The sequence below is a fragment of the Labeo rohita genome, chromosome 25 (genome assembly GCF_022985175.1).
Source record: "Labeo rohita strain BAU-BD-2019 chromosome 25, IGBB_LRoh.1.0, whole genome shotgun sequence".
In the NCBI taxonomy this organism is placed as follows: Eukaryota; Metazoa; Chordata; class Actinopteri; order Cypriniformes; family Cyprinidae; genus Labeo; species Labeo rohita.
The window spans coordinates 12,987,248-13,006,551 of NC_066893.1; the positions used below are offsets into that span (position 1 = coordinate 12,987,248).

Genomic DNA, 19,304 nt, shown 5'->3' on the forward strand with positions numbered 1-19,304 from the left:
TGTTCTTCAGAAAAATCCTTCAGGTCCAACAATTTTTTTTTTTTCAGCATTTTTGTGTATTTAAACCCTTTCTGACTGTGACTGTATGACTTTGAGATCCATCTTCTAACAGTGAGGACAACTGAGAGACTCATATGCAACTATTACAGAAGGTTCAAACACTCACTGATGCTTCAGAAGGAAAAACAATGCATTAAGAGCCGGGAGTGAAAACTTTTAAACAGAATGATGTGTACATTTTTCTTATTTTTCTTAAAAATCGTATTTTTTCCATTTAGTACTGCCCTTTAGAAGATACTTACATGTTGTCCAGAAGACAAAATAAGTTAAACTTATCCTGATCTTCAAATTCCGAAAGTTTTCACCCCCGGGCTCTTGCATTGTGTTTCCTTCTAAAGCATCAGTGAGCATTTGAACCTTCTGTAAAACTTTTGAACAGGGTCATTTTTATAAGTTCAACTATTATTTTCTTTTGTGGACTATATATGTTATTCTTTTTGAGGTCAGTGCTAAATAAAAAATAACGTGTTTTGCATGATCCCTCTTATTTTGGCAAAATAATTTACATTTTGCAGATTCTGCAAGGTGTATGAAAACTTTTGACCTCAACTGTAAGTATTATGTTTTTTAAAAAAAAATCATTGCTGACCGAAACTTTTGAACAATAGTGCTTATGTATCAAATTGAGAGTTTGTGATTCAGAATCAAATCAGGAAATTTGATCCCCACCCCTTAAAGGTCTAGTAAATATGTATTAAAGTACACAATAGCTTGAAGTGGACTGAAAGACAGTGCCAATGTCAAGACAAACTCCCAGTGCTCAGGTCCGGAGGTGTGTAAGTTAGTTAAGACGGTAGCTGACAGCACGAGGTGAAGGAAGGTGGGACATGAATGTTAATCAAGCTAATGAAGTTCTGGAGAGAGCGCAGTCTCATGCCGAGAGAGCCAGATATCACACGCACACACAGCACAGCGGCTAACAACAGACGGCTGTGCCACCAGGGGGCCTGCTGGTACACAACAGGAGTAAACAAGTAAACAGCTTACAATAAATGAGTCTCTTTACACATTTCCAAAATGTCCGGGTTAGTCAAGGACAACAGCTTCGATGAAAAGAGTGAGTATATTGAAGAAGTAGGCTATTTGTAAATAAACGTGCGTGTGTGTGTGTGTGCCACCACGGGACGATAATTGGATGTAGAGTCGGCAGCGTGTTCATCAGACGGCAGAAGGACACTTGACTGGAAATGGGCCGGATTTGAGCAGGAAATGGCCAGACACAAATTGCAAACTACATTCTTAACAACCATATCCATCAGGTCATCCATCCTTATAGCCATCTAACCGTTCCTCCATCCAATCAATCACGAAATCTATCACCCCATCACTCACTAAATCCCTCCATCTCATTGCGATTTGCTCATTTTCCCTCCCTCTCATGCAGTTCATTCATTCGCCCCCTTCTTTATGGTGGCAGCAAGATGTGTTTACTCTTTCTGTGAGTGCCAGGTATAAATATTGATGTGTGGACGGTCCAATTGAATGTCATGGTCCGTTCAGATAGTGAGAGAAAGAGAGAGAGACATTGTTGTTATCCTTAATGCACTTTAGAGTTCCATAAACGATCAACTTGAAGTGTCCGTTCCAGACACTCACCTGAAGAGTTTTCAGACTGACATCCATATTCAAAAAGAAACTCAAGGAAGTATTAAAGGGATAGTTCACCCAAAAATGAAATTAACCCATAATTTACTCACCCTCAAGCCATCTCAGGTGTATATGACTTTCTTCTTTCAGACAAATACAATCAGAGTTATATTTAAAAATGTCCTGGCTCTTTCAAGGTTTATAATGGCAGCGAATGGGCGTTCAGATTTTGAAGCAAAACAAAGTGCATCCATCCATCATAAAAAGTACTCACACAGCTCAATGACGTTAGTAAAGCCTTCTGAAGTGAAAAATATCCATATTTAAAACTTCATAAACCATTATGTGTAGCTTCCACTAACCGTCGTACATGTGTTCACGAGAAAGCGGTATTTCAGTGGATGATGTAGGTAGAAATGCACCAATTGCATATTTCTTGGCCGATTCTTGACAGTTATGGTATGTTGAAAAACTCCCATCTCATTTTCTCCCTCAACTTCAAAATCGTCCTACATCACTGTTTTACCTTTTTTTATTAAGGGTGTTTGATCTTCTTTGCATGTTCACTTTGCAAAGACTGGGTCGGAACTTCTTGCGATGTAGGATTATTTTGAAATTAGTTTTGTAGTTGAGGGAGAAAATATGATTGGAGTTTTTCGACATACCCTAACTGTCTTGAACCAGAATACACAGAGTTCAGATTGAGATGAAAAAGTATTTAAATTGTATTTTTTTAATGAAAATAACCAATCGTTTCACTAGATATGCGGATCATATGCGCAAGACCACAAAATGTATCACACCCATTTGAGTTCTACACAAAACGGCTATATTTTATAGCAATATGGATGAGACTGTGGCTATCATACGTTGTCAAATGCGGCTTTACCGAGCTGAGAACTAAACACAATTGGCTATTTAAAAAAGGGGGCGTGGCTGCTTGATATGTCCCGCCCTGTTTTCTTGTTTCAGTTGAAATGACATCACCACATAGAATAACGCTGCATGTTTTAAAGCACTTCCGTGGACCTTTAAAGAGCATAATTGCAATAGAGAGTATAAAGTTTTGAACCTGCGACATTAAAAGTGATACCTTTTCTAGGATGTTATTACTAACTTCTTGATTCATATTCCTGCTGCCAGGCAACAAATACTGCCAAAGCCAGGTGAAATTCTTCCACTCAGAGTTTTAAAACTGTTTGAAAGACACAGATACAACCTTATACACCCACTCCCTGTCTTGCAAATACATCTTAACATGCATACAAACTACACGGACACATACCTGCAGCCTTTTTTCTTTCTTTTAAACACATCTTGTCTTGATACCTGATATAAGCTGTTTTCTCGCCATATTTTTTGCTTATATGGACAGTTGAAACTGAGCATCCCATATGGCCTCGAGTTGAGCTTGTACTTCAAGGTGAATTTAACTCATCTCTAATGCACCAATTGGTTTACTTGCCATCATTTACAGCAATACACTAAAGTCTTCCTGATTTAGTTGTTGCTGGAGCCTAACAAGGTTAGACAGGCATACAAATCAGTTGTGTGAAAATGATGGGTGATTTTCACAGTGCATTAAGTCTCATGTAGAGGACTAATATTAGGAAAGCACATATAATAGGTCACATACTGTACAGTGTGCAAGTGAAGAAGTTGACAGCTGCGTACTGTACTGCTAAATTTAGCCTCATTATTGGTCTCAGTGGTTGGACACATGATACCTTGCTGCCCTCCAACTGCTAAACAGTCCAGTGTATTAGTATCTAGACAGTAAGGTAGATAATGATAAAATATCATCGTGACATTTTGTTGGAGTTTTTATTTTGTGGACTGTACTTCCAGGGACTAACTGGACCGTGTTAACCAGCCAAACCTTGACCTCCTTGACTGCTATTTGAACGTAAACCGCATTTCTCTGTCTCTGTCAAATAAGTAACATCTCATCCTGCCGGTGACTGTTGCCATGTTTATGACATATTGATTTGATTTTGTGGAAAGCTGCACTGTGGTAAACAAAGAGCTCCTGCATTAGATGTGACAGGAACTTTGCCTGCTTTTGTTGTTCTCTGCCTCTTCAGATGTCTGTCATATAACTTTATGTATATGGCTGCACTCAAGCATCAGGGAAGGAGTATCTTAATGCATATCAATAGCATGTGGTATAAAGGAAACCAACAAGAGGGTATTTTGTTTCATATGACGTTTAACTGCTTCTAGTCTGGGGAAATGTGATCTTTAAAAATAATGTTTTTAAAAAAGTTATTGCACTTTTTCTAATAAAAATATCTCATTATGTTCCATTTTACGAGTACGAATTTTACAAGTTCTTATGGTTAATTAAACTATTAAAAATAGTTTTATTTGTTGAAATAAAAGTGAAATAGGACAGGCAGTAATCTATATATAAATATGAAAAAAATAAATGAAAATTAGAAAAGCTGCAATAAGTAAGTTTAGTTAAATAAATTTTAGTTTAGCTAAAATTACTGAAAAATAAACTGAAATAAAAACGAAATTAAATTATATATATAAAAAGGTGAAATGGGATACAAAGTAATCTCTATATGTAAATATGAAAAAATTAAATGAAAATTAGAAAGGTTGCAAATAAGTTTTTGTTAAATTAATTTTAGTTTAGCTAAAATTACTGAAATATAAACTGAAATAAAAAACGGAATATATATATATATATATATATATAAAAACAAACACTAATAAAAATTGATTATTAATGAATTCATAAAAAAAAACTAATTTCAAAAATGTGCACAGGCTATATAAATAATAATACATAAAATAATATATAAATATAAAAAAATTAAATGAAAATTAGAAATGTTGCAAATAAATAGGTTTTAAGTTCATTTTAGTTTAGCTAAAATTACTGAAAAATAAACTGAAATAAAAAATGATATATATAACTAATACAAAAATTAATTATTAATTCATAACAACACATAAAATCACTAAAACTAATATATATATATATATATATATATCACTAAAATAATATATAAATTATAAATATAATAATATATAAATAGTACATAACAACTGGTTTCACATTACTTTTGCATTAAAGTATTTGTGAATATATTTTTATAATTTATATAATATATAAAAATATATTTAAAAGTTAATTAAACTAATAAAAATTACAAAAGCACCTAAAAATACTAAAACTACAATTAAAATAAACACTGAAAATATAAAAAATAAAAATAAATGTAAAAAATAGTACATTCTATATAAATAATAATAATACATAAATAAATAAATGATATATAAATAATATTTACATATATAAAACATGGTGGCTCATTTGTAAGACTACATTTTTACTTTGTCATATGACTATATAACATACAGGGTGGGCCATTTATATGGATACATCACACATCAAACTTATTGGGAATTTCACAAGAAAAACAATGGTGTGCTTGGTTTTAACGTAACTTTATTCTTTCCTGAGTTATTTACAAGTTTCTGACCACTTATAATGTGCCACAAACAGGACGTTAATATCACCAACCATTCCCATTTTATTAAGGTGTATCCATATAAATGGCCCACCCTGTATTTTGATCTAATAAAATATCCTTGTAATTTTGTGATATATTTATTAATTTTAGTCTGTTTAGTTAGTTTTAACTAAAGTAAAATCGAAAACTAAATAAACTAAATAAAATACACTGTAAAAAATTATATTACCAAATAGTCATGACAACATGTGTTTTTACATTACTTTAACTCATCAAAATAAGTTAAGCAATTTTCAAATTTATTTTGTCTTAAAGTTGTAGTAGGTTCAAATCATTTTTTAAGCCAGTTTAATGTAATTTAAGTTGAAAAGACTTAAAAAGCAAAGTTGATTGTACTTAAAAAATGTAGAAACTAGTTTCTTACAGTGTGACATCTAATTTTAGTTACCGAAAACAACCTTTTAACTTACAAGAATAGTGCAAAATGACACCAAATTTCTAGATTCTCTGAAAGAATACCCCTCTACATATTACTTCCAAAAAGTCACTTGTTTACTTTATAGGTAGCGTGTTACAACAATAGAACAACCCTCTTTATTCAGTTTCTTTTATAAAACTTTGGTAAGGACATGCGTGTACTGGAGTGTTGTAGAAGATCAGACGGCGATGGGACCAGTGAGAGTCCCTCGTTCCGTGTTCCTGCTCTCTTCCCGGGATTTGAGTTATTCATAAGCTGTGAAGTCATCGGGAGCGAGGCTGTCTGCAGTGCTCCATTACTGCCAGCTCCCACCGTGCAGCAACGTCGCTCTCCTGCTTCGCCTCACGTCGTTTAGGTCGGCCGTCTCTGACGAGACTCTGATCTAATAGACCTGAGTGATCTGCCGGTGGCAGCAGGAGGGAGACGCGCGGCGGCAAAGACATTAGCTGTTTACAGGGATCGTCTGTTATCTTTCACACAATCTCTCCTGCCTTTGCCTTTCCTCCCTGTCTCACCTCCTCCCACTCAAGTGAGAGATCTTGCAGACCCATAGAGCGTGAGAGAATTGCTTGCAGTTGGGTCAACGCGCAAGTCTGTGCATCCGTGCGAGCGCATACTATCTTTTCATCTTATCTTTTCATTCTCTGCTGCTTGATATTCATATAACTTTACAATAGAAATCTGAAACCTCTGAATTGTAGCGAGTTCATTTGTAAGTGCGCAATAAGCTGTGCCACTGTTTACTTTAGTTAAATGAGGTGTCTGCAATCAATGTGACTTTTAAAAGAAAATTTAACTATATTTAACTATATATAAAACAGATTTTGATCACTTTTTGTTGCACATAATTTGCATTTTTATAAAACAACCCAGGAAATGGTTTCATTTTGAGAATGTATTTATGTATTAAAACAATTTCCAGCATTTTGTTGTAGTATTTGTAAAATTAATAGCATTTGTAATGGTAAAAGCTCAGTCACTATTACTATAGCTTACCCCGACCCACATCATTTTTAGAAAAATGGTTTGTTTAATAATTCATGACTGATTTTTAGCCAAATAATTTACATGGGTTTATACATGGGTGATTCATGATATTTTTAGACTTGAATAATGTTTTATTTTTATATGCAGTGTGGAAAATGTACTTTGCCGTGCAGAAAAAGAAAAGAAAAAGCATAAAAACGTTTCTTATGTGCATCTCTTAATTATAGGCATGAATGGGTCCCTGGTTAAATGACAAATTATGCACAGTTTGCTATATTAAAGGAGCAATGGTATGTGGTGATCTTTATGCTAGTGTACACTATAACGTACCTCAGCACACAGTATTGCGGCCAGATTAAGCGTAATGCATTATGACACAAATTGTGCTAGATAAAACAGGCTCACCAGCAGGATTCTATGAATTTATGAATAAAAGAAAAGAAACACCATGAATATTTTGCAAATTCTCTTTGAAATTCATACTCTCGGTTATCTATGGGAAACTACAACCTACAGTGTACGGTGACCTTATTACAGGGAACTTCCACATTAGATTAGATTAGGTTTTTGCACTCTATTGTTTTCCTGAACTTTATGAAGACACGTTTGACTCTAAGTTTTGTTTGTCATAGTTCTATACACTAAAAAGATTTTATTTGCATTTACTATGCATTCAAATGTAGGGAAATATATGATGGCTTTTGATGAATCAGTCAAAACTTATAATTAAGAAAAGTTTAAGCTTAAGGACTTTCGCAGCCCATTTTACTTCTGTAATATCATAGATTTCCAAGTGCAATAGAATATCAAACAGGACAAATGAAGGTCAGGACTTGATTTTAGCCATCAGGAATTGATTGTTTTTTAATTACTGGTCAATATCAAAGTCAAATATAGCTGCAAGCAGTGATTACCGGGGTGATTTGAGGTGTTTAAGCAGATACAAATGACATTACGTATTATTTAGCAAGCCTATAAATACCTAAATTAATGATTAAAACAAACATTTTTGGCAAATACAGGTTATGTACCATAGAAATATGTTTTTAACATTTATGACCGTTATAGAGCCTCCTATGGTCTGATCTCCATAAAGCTTTATATACTTGTTAAGAATCATCTGTTGCATATGCTGACCTAGTTTCATGAAGTTTTGAGTTTTCGTTTAGGATTTATAGGCTTTTGGAGTATTTTTGGACGCCCCTTTTTTGAATGACCTCATTATAGCTACCCAAAGGGTAAAGTTGATTTTTTTTTTTTTCTGATAATTATTGATCTAGAGATTCGAGAGAATTGTGCTGCAGTGCTTATATTGAGGCTAAGGGACAAACCTAGGATTAGTTCGCGAAAGTAGGTTTTTTACATAATTGAGAACATTTAATGAACGATTTGATTGATTGCAGTGACTCTTGACTCAGTCACTCTTCACTTTTCTTTATTGGAAGAGAGTGAAGGTGCATCATCCATCTTTTTTTACAGTGTATGTTATAGAGGTGTAACATTTGTAAGCGCCCTAAAGACCTTTTGAACATGCCCACCGAGTTTAGTTCGGATCATTCTCTGTTAACCTTGTATCATAGGTGCTCAAACTTCATTGGCCGATGGCACCATATTTTTTGAGATACACGAACATCATCACAGATGCTTCTGGCACGTTGGACAAAGACATGGCATACCAATTTTCAAGTCGATCGGACTAACGGGTGCATAGTTATAGCGGTTTTTATGAGATCAAGAAAGGTCCTCGAGCTGGGATTCGAACTCGGGACACTTGTAGCCCAACAGCGCTGTATGTTGGCGCACTGCCCACAAGGCTATCTGCGCCAATATCTTTTTGAGAATTATTGATAGTCACTCTCCAAAGAATCTAGGAAACCAGGTTAGGACTAGTTCACAAAATCCAAAAAACCTGAAAACTCTATCCAAGAAAGTGTGACGACTGAATCCAAAGCATAACACTTCAGTCTGTGACTAACGATTTAGGAGTTATGAGTAATTTCGTACTAAAATGATATTGTGGACAGTCTGAGTACTACCATCTCTCCAAGTTTTAAGTCTCAAAAAACATGCCCCTCATCAGCCAATGAAATTTGAGCATCAATTAGACAAGATTAACGGATGCGGATCGGAATGAAACTTGGTGGTCATGTTCGACTCATGGCTCAAAACGAATTTTGAAAGAAATCGTCCACTTTGGTGGCACCAAAAAGTTTTACGCCTCTGTAATCACCAAAAAGTTTTACGCCTCTGTAATCACATTTCACGCATTGCACAATATTCATATAATCTGATAGATCTTCTCATACTGAGCAACTTTGCCTCAAGCGCCACTGCTGTCAATCAAATAGTTCATTAAAATGTTCTCAATATGTAAAAAACCTTTCTCTGAACTCTCTAGATAAATAATTATTAAAAAAAGCTATGGTAATACTTTTTGTGTGCAAAGAAAACAAACATAACGACTTTATTCAACAGTTTCTTCTCTTCCGTGACAGTCTTCGACGCACAAAAGCGCTCGGATTTCATCAAAAATATCTTAATTTGTGTTCTTAATATGAACAAAGCTCTTACAGCTTTGAAATGAGATGAGGGTGAGTAATTAATGACAGAATTTTCATTTTTGGTTAAACTATCCCTTTAACATTATAGTTGGAAAAGTTTGTTGAAATATTCTTCACACTCCTGGTTATTTTCAGTTTGATTTAATGTTTGAACAGATTACAGTAGAAAAAGCCTTCCTCAGAAAACAGGCATCTCCCCAACTCCTTCTCCTGGCCTGTAAATAACCTGCTGTAGCTCTCAAACCCGTGTCAGAGCGGTGCCTGCAATGAATCCATCAACCAAAAGTGTCATGGCTTTGCCATCTAATCGATGCTAGTCTCTGCCCTTCCATAGGTCAGTGTCAAAGCATTGAGACGTCTCTGCCAAGGCTGCAGAGTCTGATTCAGTATGACTCAGGCTATCTTCCAGTTTCGTTCCCCATTACGAAGACATAGTAGAAGACGTAGATTTTTTTTTTCCCACGGTGAATACTAACGAATATGTTTCTGAACGTCTCTGGACACAGTTCTGTTCATACACAATAACCTTTGATGTCAAGATGATGTTTGTCAGGCTGCTGGGAGACCATCTGGAGCTGCTGCAAGCAGTGGCACATAAACATTAGCAGTCGACCACAGGAGTCAACCTCCCTCCGTCCACCCGCCCTTTCTCTTCACTCTGTCTATGTAAGAGGTGGAAAACATGAGCAAGGACACTACTTCACAGAGCCATATGCTTCTTTATTTCAGCACATTAGGGCAAACTGAGGCTTCTCAATGGTTGCGTTTTCAATGCAAGCAGCTCAGTGAAAATTCCTGAACCCGAAAGTTCACTTTCATGGTACACGGGTTGTAAAAATGTATAAGACTTAAATGCCATCCTAACGTTCCCTCTCTTTCTTTTCCTTCAGGTGCAAAGGTCATATTCTACCAAGCACAGGCCATAAGAAAGGTAAGCCTATTTGTCTGAATGATCACAGATTGCTTACATAAGTGCTTCACGGCGTGTGCTACGGCTGATGGAATTATTGTGCGCTGGCACCACTTTGTGGCTGCCATTGGAGAGACAAGTCTTAAAAATCCCAACTTTACCATCTATTTATCGAAGCCATAAACACTGACATATTTTAAACATGGCCTGTACTTTACATCTTCTGGCCCTTTGGACTTTTTGAAACTAAACTCGCACTAGTTATTTAATTTACAGTGATTTGCCCTTTTTAATTTGTCTGCTAACAATTTCCAGTAGTGAATGTTAAATGAAAGAGAAAGAAATAGTTCACCCAAAAATAAAAATTACCCCATGATTTACTCACCCTCAAGCCATTCTAGGTGTATATGACTTTCTTCTTTTAGACGAATACAATCAGAGTTATATAAAAAAATCTCCTGGCTCTTCCAAGCTTTATAATGGCAGTGAATGGGTGTTAAGATTTCAAAGCCCAAAAAACTGCATCAATCCATCATAAAAAGTGCTCCACATGGCTCCGGGGTGTTACTAAAGGCCTTCTGCAGTGAATTGTTTCTCATGTGACTAGCATATTCTCACAGGAGTTTACACTACATGTACATCCTATTGGAACACCCATCTCTTGTGAACGTGTATGACAGTGAGAGCTAGAGATTATGGTTTATAAAGTTTTAAATATGTCTCAAAATGCGTGTCCAGGAACGCAATAGAACATCTGGTTTACTTTCTCAGGTTTGGCTCCGGTATATACTGCATAAGTGAAAAAAAGATCAATAGGCCATATGCTTAACAATAAATATTTCATTAAAGAGTGTCGACCAAAGAGTTTTTAGCCAGATGCAAAAAATGTCACGCGCAATTGAGAACGCTTTGGTGGCACAGCATTTTTCCAGCTGAGGTGCTGAGTTGTAGCATTAGCGTAGTACTAGCATTTCATTTTTAAGAATTTTACTAAACATAAAAAACACTAACCAGTATTGACTTATCCTTTTTTTTTAACGGCTGGGTAAATAGTGACAGTGACGAGCGCTGTGTTTTACAATTATCAACTCAGCTATAAAAAAATAAAAAAGAAGGCAAGGGCAAATGAACTTGTATTTATTATGCCAGTGCATCAAAATTCAGTGTCATCAGATTGCTAAAAAAGAACACAGAACATTTTACGCACCATTTACACGTGATAGGGAGCAGGTGTACATTTCTTTCATACCAAGTAACATTTTGAAAATACGAACATTTTTATGAATTCGGAAGTTTATGTCAGAACGGATTTACGAACGGTTTATACACAAATTCGTTCTGCTCGTGTTTCTTGAATGAGACCCATTGTGTGGAAAAGACATTTTTTACTTTGGAATAAAATGGTAATACTTTTTTTTGCCTAATAAAGCTGGTATTTATGTATCCTAAAGACACACAACTACTGTAAATATTATTTTACACTTTCTGCAAAAAACTATAGGACGGTCGAAATTTTAACTTAACCCTTTAAAGGAAAAGTCCACTTGCAGAACAACAATTTACAAATAATTTACTCACCCCCTTGTCATCCAAGATGTTCATGTCTTTCTGTCTTCAGTCGTTTCCAGAAAATAAAAAACTGAATACTTTTTAAGCACAAAAGCTCATGTAGTACAGGCTCTGGGATGCGCATTCACATACTATTGAATCATGTCGAACGGTCACATGGAACATAGGGGGAACTACAGACCCAGTGTTTACAAAGCGAACGCTCAAAGACTAAGGAAGTGCAAGAAAGTCAAACGCTGTTTACAAACAAAAAGGTACAACGATTGTGAAGTTGTAGGAATAAATAAGATGGAGCTTAAAAAGTATACAAATTTTTATTTTTCGAAAAAAAAAAACTGATTGTTTTGCTAGGTAAGACCCTTCTTCCTTGGCTGGCATTTAAACTGCATTTTGGAAGTTCAAAATCGGGGCACCAATCAAGTCCATTATATGAAGAAAAATACAGAAATTCTTTCCACAAAAACCATAATTTCTTTATGACTGAAGACAGAAAGACTTGAACATCTTGGATGACAAGGGGGTGAGTAAATTATTTGTAAATTGTTGTTCTGGAAGTGAACTTCTCCTTTAACTGTCACTCCCATTTTTGAACATAAATGTGAAAATGCACTATCCAAACTTTTTATACCAAATTTTTATAATTCATAAATACAAAAACATTTTGTAATATGATTTTGATGTACATTTTCCATGGTAATGCAATGCTTATTTTAAAATGGTCTTCAAACAATGAATTTTGAGATTTTAAGGTTTCAATTGGTATATAATTTCTTATGATTTGTAAAGTGTGATAGGGAAAAAGGCAACAAGGAAATGTAGATTTTAGAGGTGCACTCTTGTCATAAATTAATCTATTACTTTTACTACGTAATTTGTAACACAAAACAGTGGAAAAATGTCTATTTAGGAGTCTTAGACCTTTCCAACGATGTATAGTTTGTAATGTTAAAATAAGAATTTTTTGTAATATGGTGAAGTAAACTTGGCCGTCCCACTGAGGGGACGGTGACAGTTAAAGGGTTAAAGTGATTTGAGTTGTTTCATCCAATAAATATTAAATGCTTTATTATTATTTCACACTTTGTTTAGATTATAAGTTTTAAATATTAAATATTAAATACTTTTAAAATAATGTCTGGGTCTGAGACAAGGGCAAAGCAAAAATCTATTTGAAAAGAAGCAAATAAGTAAATGGATAAATAATTCAAGTCAGTTTAAATAGGAATTTAATATAACAAAAGAAAAAAGCAACTTTTAATAAAACCAACACATCACATAAAAAGAATGAAACTTTAGCATCTTTTAAAAAACAGTACTTATTATGAGAGCAATTAATACTTTAAAGTAATATACTTAAGTGCAAACGTAAAGGCACAATATGTACGTTTTTTGTATTAAAATATCCAAAAACCACTAGAACAGTGTTATATATTTTGCTGATGTGTACTCACATTATCCCAAATATTTCGAAAAATGTTTAAATCCAGAGAAGTAAGCAATTTTAACTAGTGTAACGGACCGTGTCATTGCGTCGCCTGTCAATGACGTCATACACCCTTGATTTTCCAGTTTTATTTTGTAAAAAACATGGAAACCCTAAAAACATTTTAATATGTTATGCATTTCATTAGACAGGTGACGAACGCACAGAGAAGCATTATAACAGAACTTTCAACACACTCAAATGTATCTAGTATGATAAAACAGCTGTTTTACCTCACATACGCATGACTGGAAGAAGCAGAAGCGCTCGACTTTGCCATAATAAAAGCTCCGTTGCTTTTGAGCCATGTATCATGCTTGTCCCTCATTAGCAATCGCTCCAGCATCCCAATTTCGCTTCCACGACTTTTACATTAGTTCATCCATGAACATTATTTCTGCCCGAGTCCCGATGGATTGTATCGGCTGTGGGGATGAAGATAACAACTCCCATGATTCCACACTCACTCACTCACGGCGTTATCAACCTACGCCTTTGTTTCGTTGTTTGTTTTGAATATGCACCTAGCAGCGAAAACTTACATATTGTGCCTTTAATTTAATGTTTTTGAACACTTAAATGTGTTAATTGAAATTGAAAGATAATGTACTAGAGTTTAAATATATATTAAATGTTTTTAGTAAAAGTTTGTTTTTAACAAAAATATACATTAATGTCATTTCTTTCTACATTTGTAATGAAGTTGAATTATAAAAATTATAATCAAGTACTGCATGTGCTTTAATATGTTAGTTAAAAATAAAAAAACAAGTACTGCTTTAAAACACGAAAAGATTAGATGTTCATGTCTTTGTTTCTTCAGTCGTAAAGAAATTATGTTATTATGAGTACATTATCTGTAAATTGTTGTTCTGGAAGTGGACTTCTCCTTTAAAGAAAAACTTTTAATTTGACATTATTACAAAGTGTACTTTTAAAAAGTGCACTTAAGTGTGTTAAGAAACATAAGCAATGTTTCTATCACCCTGTTTTTATGCACATTTTGAAGTATCGCTTCAGAAACTATGGGACGGCATAACCTGACTAACCAGAACAATCTCGTTGCACAGCATTTCATATGTTGTTATGGCCAGTCTTAAAAGCCTGAGCAAAGTTTGTCATCAAAGTATTTCTGTATAATTGCCAACTGCGTTCCCAAACAGCAGGCATCCACTTCCATATGCTCGCTCTGATTATTGTTGCTGATGGTACTCTTATTCTCTGAATTACAGGAACCGTGTCTTTATTGTCCAGACAAGGACAAACACTCTGATCCAGCAGAAGACAACTTTCCTAGACCTGCACAACCAGTGCAGCTTCCAGTCTTCCCATGGGTCCAGCGTTCCTCTCTAATCAACCCCAGAGACATGGCTGCTGCCCATGTCACAAAGAGCCACCGTAAACTCCTCCTTAAGAGCGGCCTGCTTGTCCAGCAGCTCAACGCTGACCCTCCTGGCCAGATCAAGGAGAACCCAGAGCGACTGACTCAGGTGCAGCGGTCCCGTCAGAGGCTGATGAGGGAAGTCTGTGCCAAATACACAAGCGGAAGCACCAAACAAACCATAACCCGCATGCACGTGTCCCGTATCTATGTGGAGGACAAGCACAAACTCCTCTACTGTGAGGTGCCCAAGGCGGGCTGCTCTAACTGGAAGAGGGTGCTTATGGTGCTTCAAGGTCTCGCTTCTTCCACTGGAGAGATCCAGCATGACGAGGTGCATTATGGGAATCATCTCAAGCGTCTGGACTCGTTCGGTCAAAAGGGCATCATTCGTCGTCTGAAGACCTACACCAAAGTCCTCTTCCTGAGGGAACCTTTCGAAAGGCTAGTGTCTGCTTTTCGGGACAAGTTCGAGAGTCCAAACTCGTACTACCACCCAGTGTTCGGGAAGCCCATCATCTCAAAATACCGTAGCAATGCAACACAGCACGCCTTGCGCACGGGAGCAGGCGTGACCTTCAAGGAATTCATCCAGTATCTCTTAGATGTGCATCGGCCCGTTGGCATGGACATCCACTGGGAGCCCGTAGGACATCTTTGCAGCCCATGCCTGCTAGACTATGATTTCATTGGGAAATTTGAGACTCTGGAGGAAGAAGCCAATTTCCTTTTGAGAAGTATCGGCGCTCCTAGCAATTTAACATTCCCTAGTTTTAAAGACAGGAACCCTAATGCAGAAAGGACATCGTTGGGTATCACAAGGAGATATTTTGCACAACTAAATGTGACGGAGAGACAAAGAGCGTATGACTTTTACTACATGGACTATTTGATGTTCAACTACTCCAAACCATTTAAAGATTTATACTGAGGCTTTTACTGGCCTGATGTTCACATTTTGTCCTAGTGAGGTTATTTTGTTACTTTAAAATGTTGTTGTTTATTTGTTAACAAATTTTGATGTGAAATAATAATCACACTCTATATTTATCTCTGCAGGCTGGTCCTTGCGTTTATCTTGTTATTTATGAAACATATTCAATTCTATTCAGTAAGAAACCCCTTAATGGGATAATCTGCCCAAAAATGAAAAATTGGACATAATTTACTCACTCTTCAGGTTGTTCTAAATCTGTGGGAAGTTAATAGGCTCCAAAACAATGGTGGTAAAAATAAAATACATTTTTTAGAATATCTTCTTTTGTGTTCCACAAGTTTGTAATGACACAAAGGTGAGTAAATGATCTCAGAATTTTCATTTTGGGTGAGCTGTCCCTTTGTTGTGTGTGTGTTATTTGTTTTCTCAGACTGCCTAGAATGATTAGACTGTACTAAGAGTGTCTAAAATTTTGCATAATGTTATTTATTAGTGTTGAAGGAGAGTGATTTTAGCACAAGTCCAAGCTATGAGTATGACTTTACTCAATATAACATCACAAAACATTTTCAACAACAAGACTGTTGCTTGATTCAGTGTGGTACATCTGGTAATGGTAAAATCTGATTTTTGTGAATGTATAAAAAACAATTTGTCCACAGTATGTCATGTTTTAGAGCATGACCTACTACACCCTTGCCTTACTTTCACATTTCTCATATTATGACGTTTTCTGTATATCAATAAATGTAAACACAGTATTTTAATGTTAGTTAGATGTCATCTCTGCGTTATTACTGTATCTGTTTTTCTTGTTGTACCAAAATTCCAGTCATTTCTAGGTCTTAGTCACTAGTAGACGTGTACAGGAAACTCATCACATCCTCAAATCTTTCGCCCTTTGTTTGAAGGTTAGTTACATATTCTTTGTTTGTTGTCAGATGTATTTTTTATTGCGGAAGCTACTTCCTGTTAATGTGCAAGACTTTAGATTCATTTGCCGCTAGTGATAAGTAACCAGAAGAATAACAAAGTGAAGTAAACGGTAAAGCTATTTAACCTGATAAACCAGCGTGTTCATGATTATAATAAATTAAAAATAAGATAACAAACAGTAGCTTGCAAAATCAAACAGCATAACAGACTGTTTTTTGACCACTATAGATAACACACGTACATCTGCAAGATGTCTGTTAAAGATTACATGATCTGGACAACATCTGCTGTGTACAAACATCTGACAGACATCTGTAAGATGTCAGTTTTACATACATTCTAAGTCATAAACATCTTAAAGCCATCTAATAGACGTCTATTGGACATCTGATAGGAAACATAGGATAGTATTGCAGATGAGCAAACATTCTAAAAAACTGTCTTGCAGATGTAAATACAGACGTCAAATAGTCTGTGATGTAAGTGTGCTATCAGGGCGATGACGGAAGCCTAGCACATTGAAGATAAAAATTATCACACCTTCTCTTACCTTAAAAATAAAGTAGCCTATTACGACAAGGTACTGAGGAATACTTACCTCTGATTAGTCAGTGGCGCATTTCGGCAGTCTGAAGTTTCCTAATAGACCAATTTGAAGCAGAAGTCACAGTTACATCACTTGTAGCTGAGTGCATAGTGGTTGCAGAAAAACACTGGTAACAGAGGTAAATGGAGGTAAATAAAATCCATGGAATGAGAGAATTTTTTTTTTTTTTGCCTTTTGATGTCAAAATCGGAATGCAAATAATTTTTATAGAATGTTTTATAGAATGAAGGTAAACGCAGATGTTTACACGGATGGATGAAAACTGCTATGATTACTCTACTTTTAAAGAATACATTTGATTAAAACAATCCTTGATAGCACACGTACATCTCAGAGACGTCTATTTGACGTCTGCATTTACATCTGCAAGACGTATTTTTTACGTAGTTTGCTCATCTGCAGTACGTCTATTGGACGATTCCTATCAGATGTCAAATAAACGTCTATTAGATGTCTTTAAGATGTTTATGGGTTAGAATGTATGTAAAACTGACATCTTACAGACGTCTGCCAGACGTTTGTACGCAGCAGATGCTTTCCAGATCAAGAGATCTTTAACAGACATCTTGCAGATGTATGTGTGCTATCTGGGATAGATCTACATAATATTCATAATAATCCATACATTCTAAACCATAAACTTAAAGACATCTAAGAGACGTCTATTTGACATCTGATAGGAAATGTCCAATAGACGTATTGCAGATAATTATATAATAAGGGACGTATTGTATTAGCCCTACAGTTACAGCATGAAATATTATTTAAATCTATTACTATTAACATTTTTAAAATGACCATTTATTTATTTTATCTCACAATTCTGACTTTTTTTCTCACAAATACAAGTTTATATCACCTAATTCTGACTTTATTTAACTCAAAAATGGTGAGTTTGTCAATTCTGAGGGGAAAAAAGCCAGAAGAGAGAATATAAGAAAGAGGGATATAAACTTCTATTCTGAGCTGAGGGGAAAAGAGAGAATGACAAGTTGTTTTTCCTTATTAGAATTGTGAGATATAATCTCAGAATTGCAAGAATAAAGTCAGTTTTGAAATCTAAAATCAAATTTATCTTTTTTTATTCTTTTATTCCATGGCTCCATAGACTGCCACTTGAAAACCGTATTTTTTGCCACCAAAAAAACATCCCTGTTTCAGATCTGTCAGACTATCCCACTATAACGTCAATTTTGTTGAATAACAGTGCTTATGGCCGAGCAACAGGCTCTTGTTACATGCAGAGAACATTTTGAAAATGACATCTAATCAGTATAATCTATAATCTTCTTAAATGTAACTATTTTGTACCGTGTCCGTGTAATTACGTAGCCATAAAGGCTATCTCTCCGGGGTTTTTCTGCAACCACGATGGAACTGACAGCACGCAGATAGTCTATTGGACGATTCCTATCAGATGTCAAATAAACGTCTATTAGATGTCTTTAAGATGTTTATGGGTTAGAATGTATGTAAAACTGACATCTTACAGACGTCTGCCAGACGTTTGTACACAGCAGATGCGTTCCAGATCAAGAGATCTTTAACAGACATCTTGCAGACGTACATGTGCTATCTGGGATAGGTCTACATAATATTCGTAATAACCCCATACATTCTAAACCATAAACATCTTAAAAACATCTAATAGACATCTATTTGACATCTGATAGGAAACGTCCAATTGCAGATGAGCAAACTATGTAAAAAATACGTCTTGCAGATGTAAATGAAGACATCAAATAGACTTCTCAGAGATTAATGCTATTAGGGAATACATAATATACATAAAAATTATATAATAAGGGACGTATTGTATTAGCCTTACATTTACAGCATGAAATATTATTTAAACCTGTTACTATTAACATTTTTACATTAACATTTATTTATTTTATCTCACAATTCTGACTTTTTTTCTCGCAAATACAATTTATATCACCTAATTCTGACTTTATTTAACTCAAAAATGGTGAGTTTGTCAATTCTGTTTCAGATCTGTAAGACTATCCCACTATCTAACGTCAATTTCGTTAAATAACAGTGCTTGTGGCTGGGTGACAGGCTCTTGTTATATGCGGAGAACATTTTGAAAATGACATCTAATCAATAAAATCTATAATCTTCTTAAATGTAACTATTTTGTACCATGTCCATGTAATTCCATAGCCATAAAGGCTATCTTTTTCGTTTTTTTCTGCAACCACGATGCGTGCGCATCCCGAATGTTTACATCTCAAAGCAAAGAGGGAACTGACAACACGCAGACAGACAAGACAGAGCAGGTTACTTCTGATATGCAACAACGTCTCAGCTTTAA

At 35.4% G+C, this 19,304-nt stretch overlaps 1 protein-coding gene across 1 annotated transcript; it reads left to right on the forward strand.

The window, feature by feature from the left end:
* The first annotated feature begins 1,077 nt into the window (after positions 1-1,077).
* On the forward strand, positions 1,078-17,312 carry si:ch211-269c21.2 (carbohydrate sulfotransferase 8). Its single transcript, XM_051098976.1, has 3 exons — positions 1,078-1,117; positions 10,052-10,092; positions 14,356-17,312. The coding sequence occupies exons 1-3, from the start codon at positions 1,078-1,080 to the stop codon at positions 15,433-15,435; spliced, it is 1,161 nt and encodes a 386-aa protein (XP_050954933.1). The 3' UTR covers positions 15,436-17,312.
* The last annotated feature ends 1,992 nt before the right edge of the window (positions 17,313-19,304 follow it).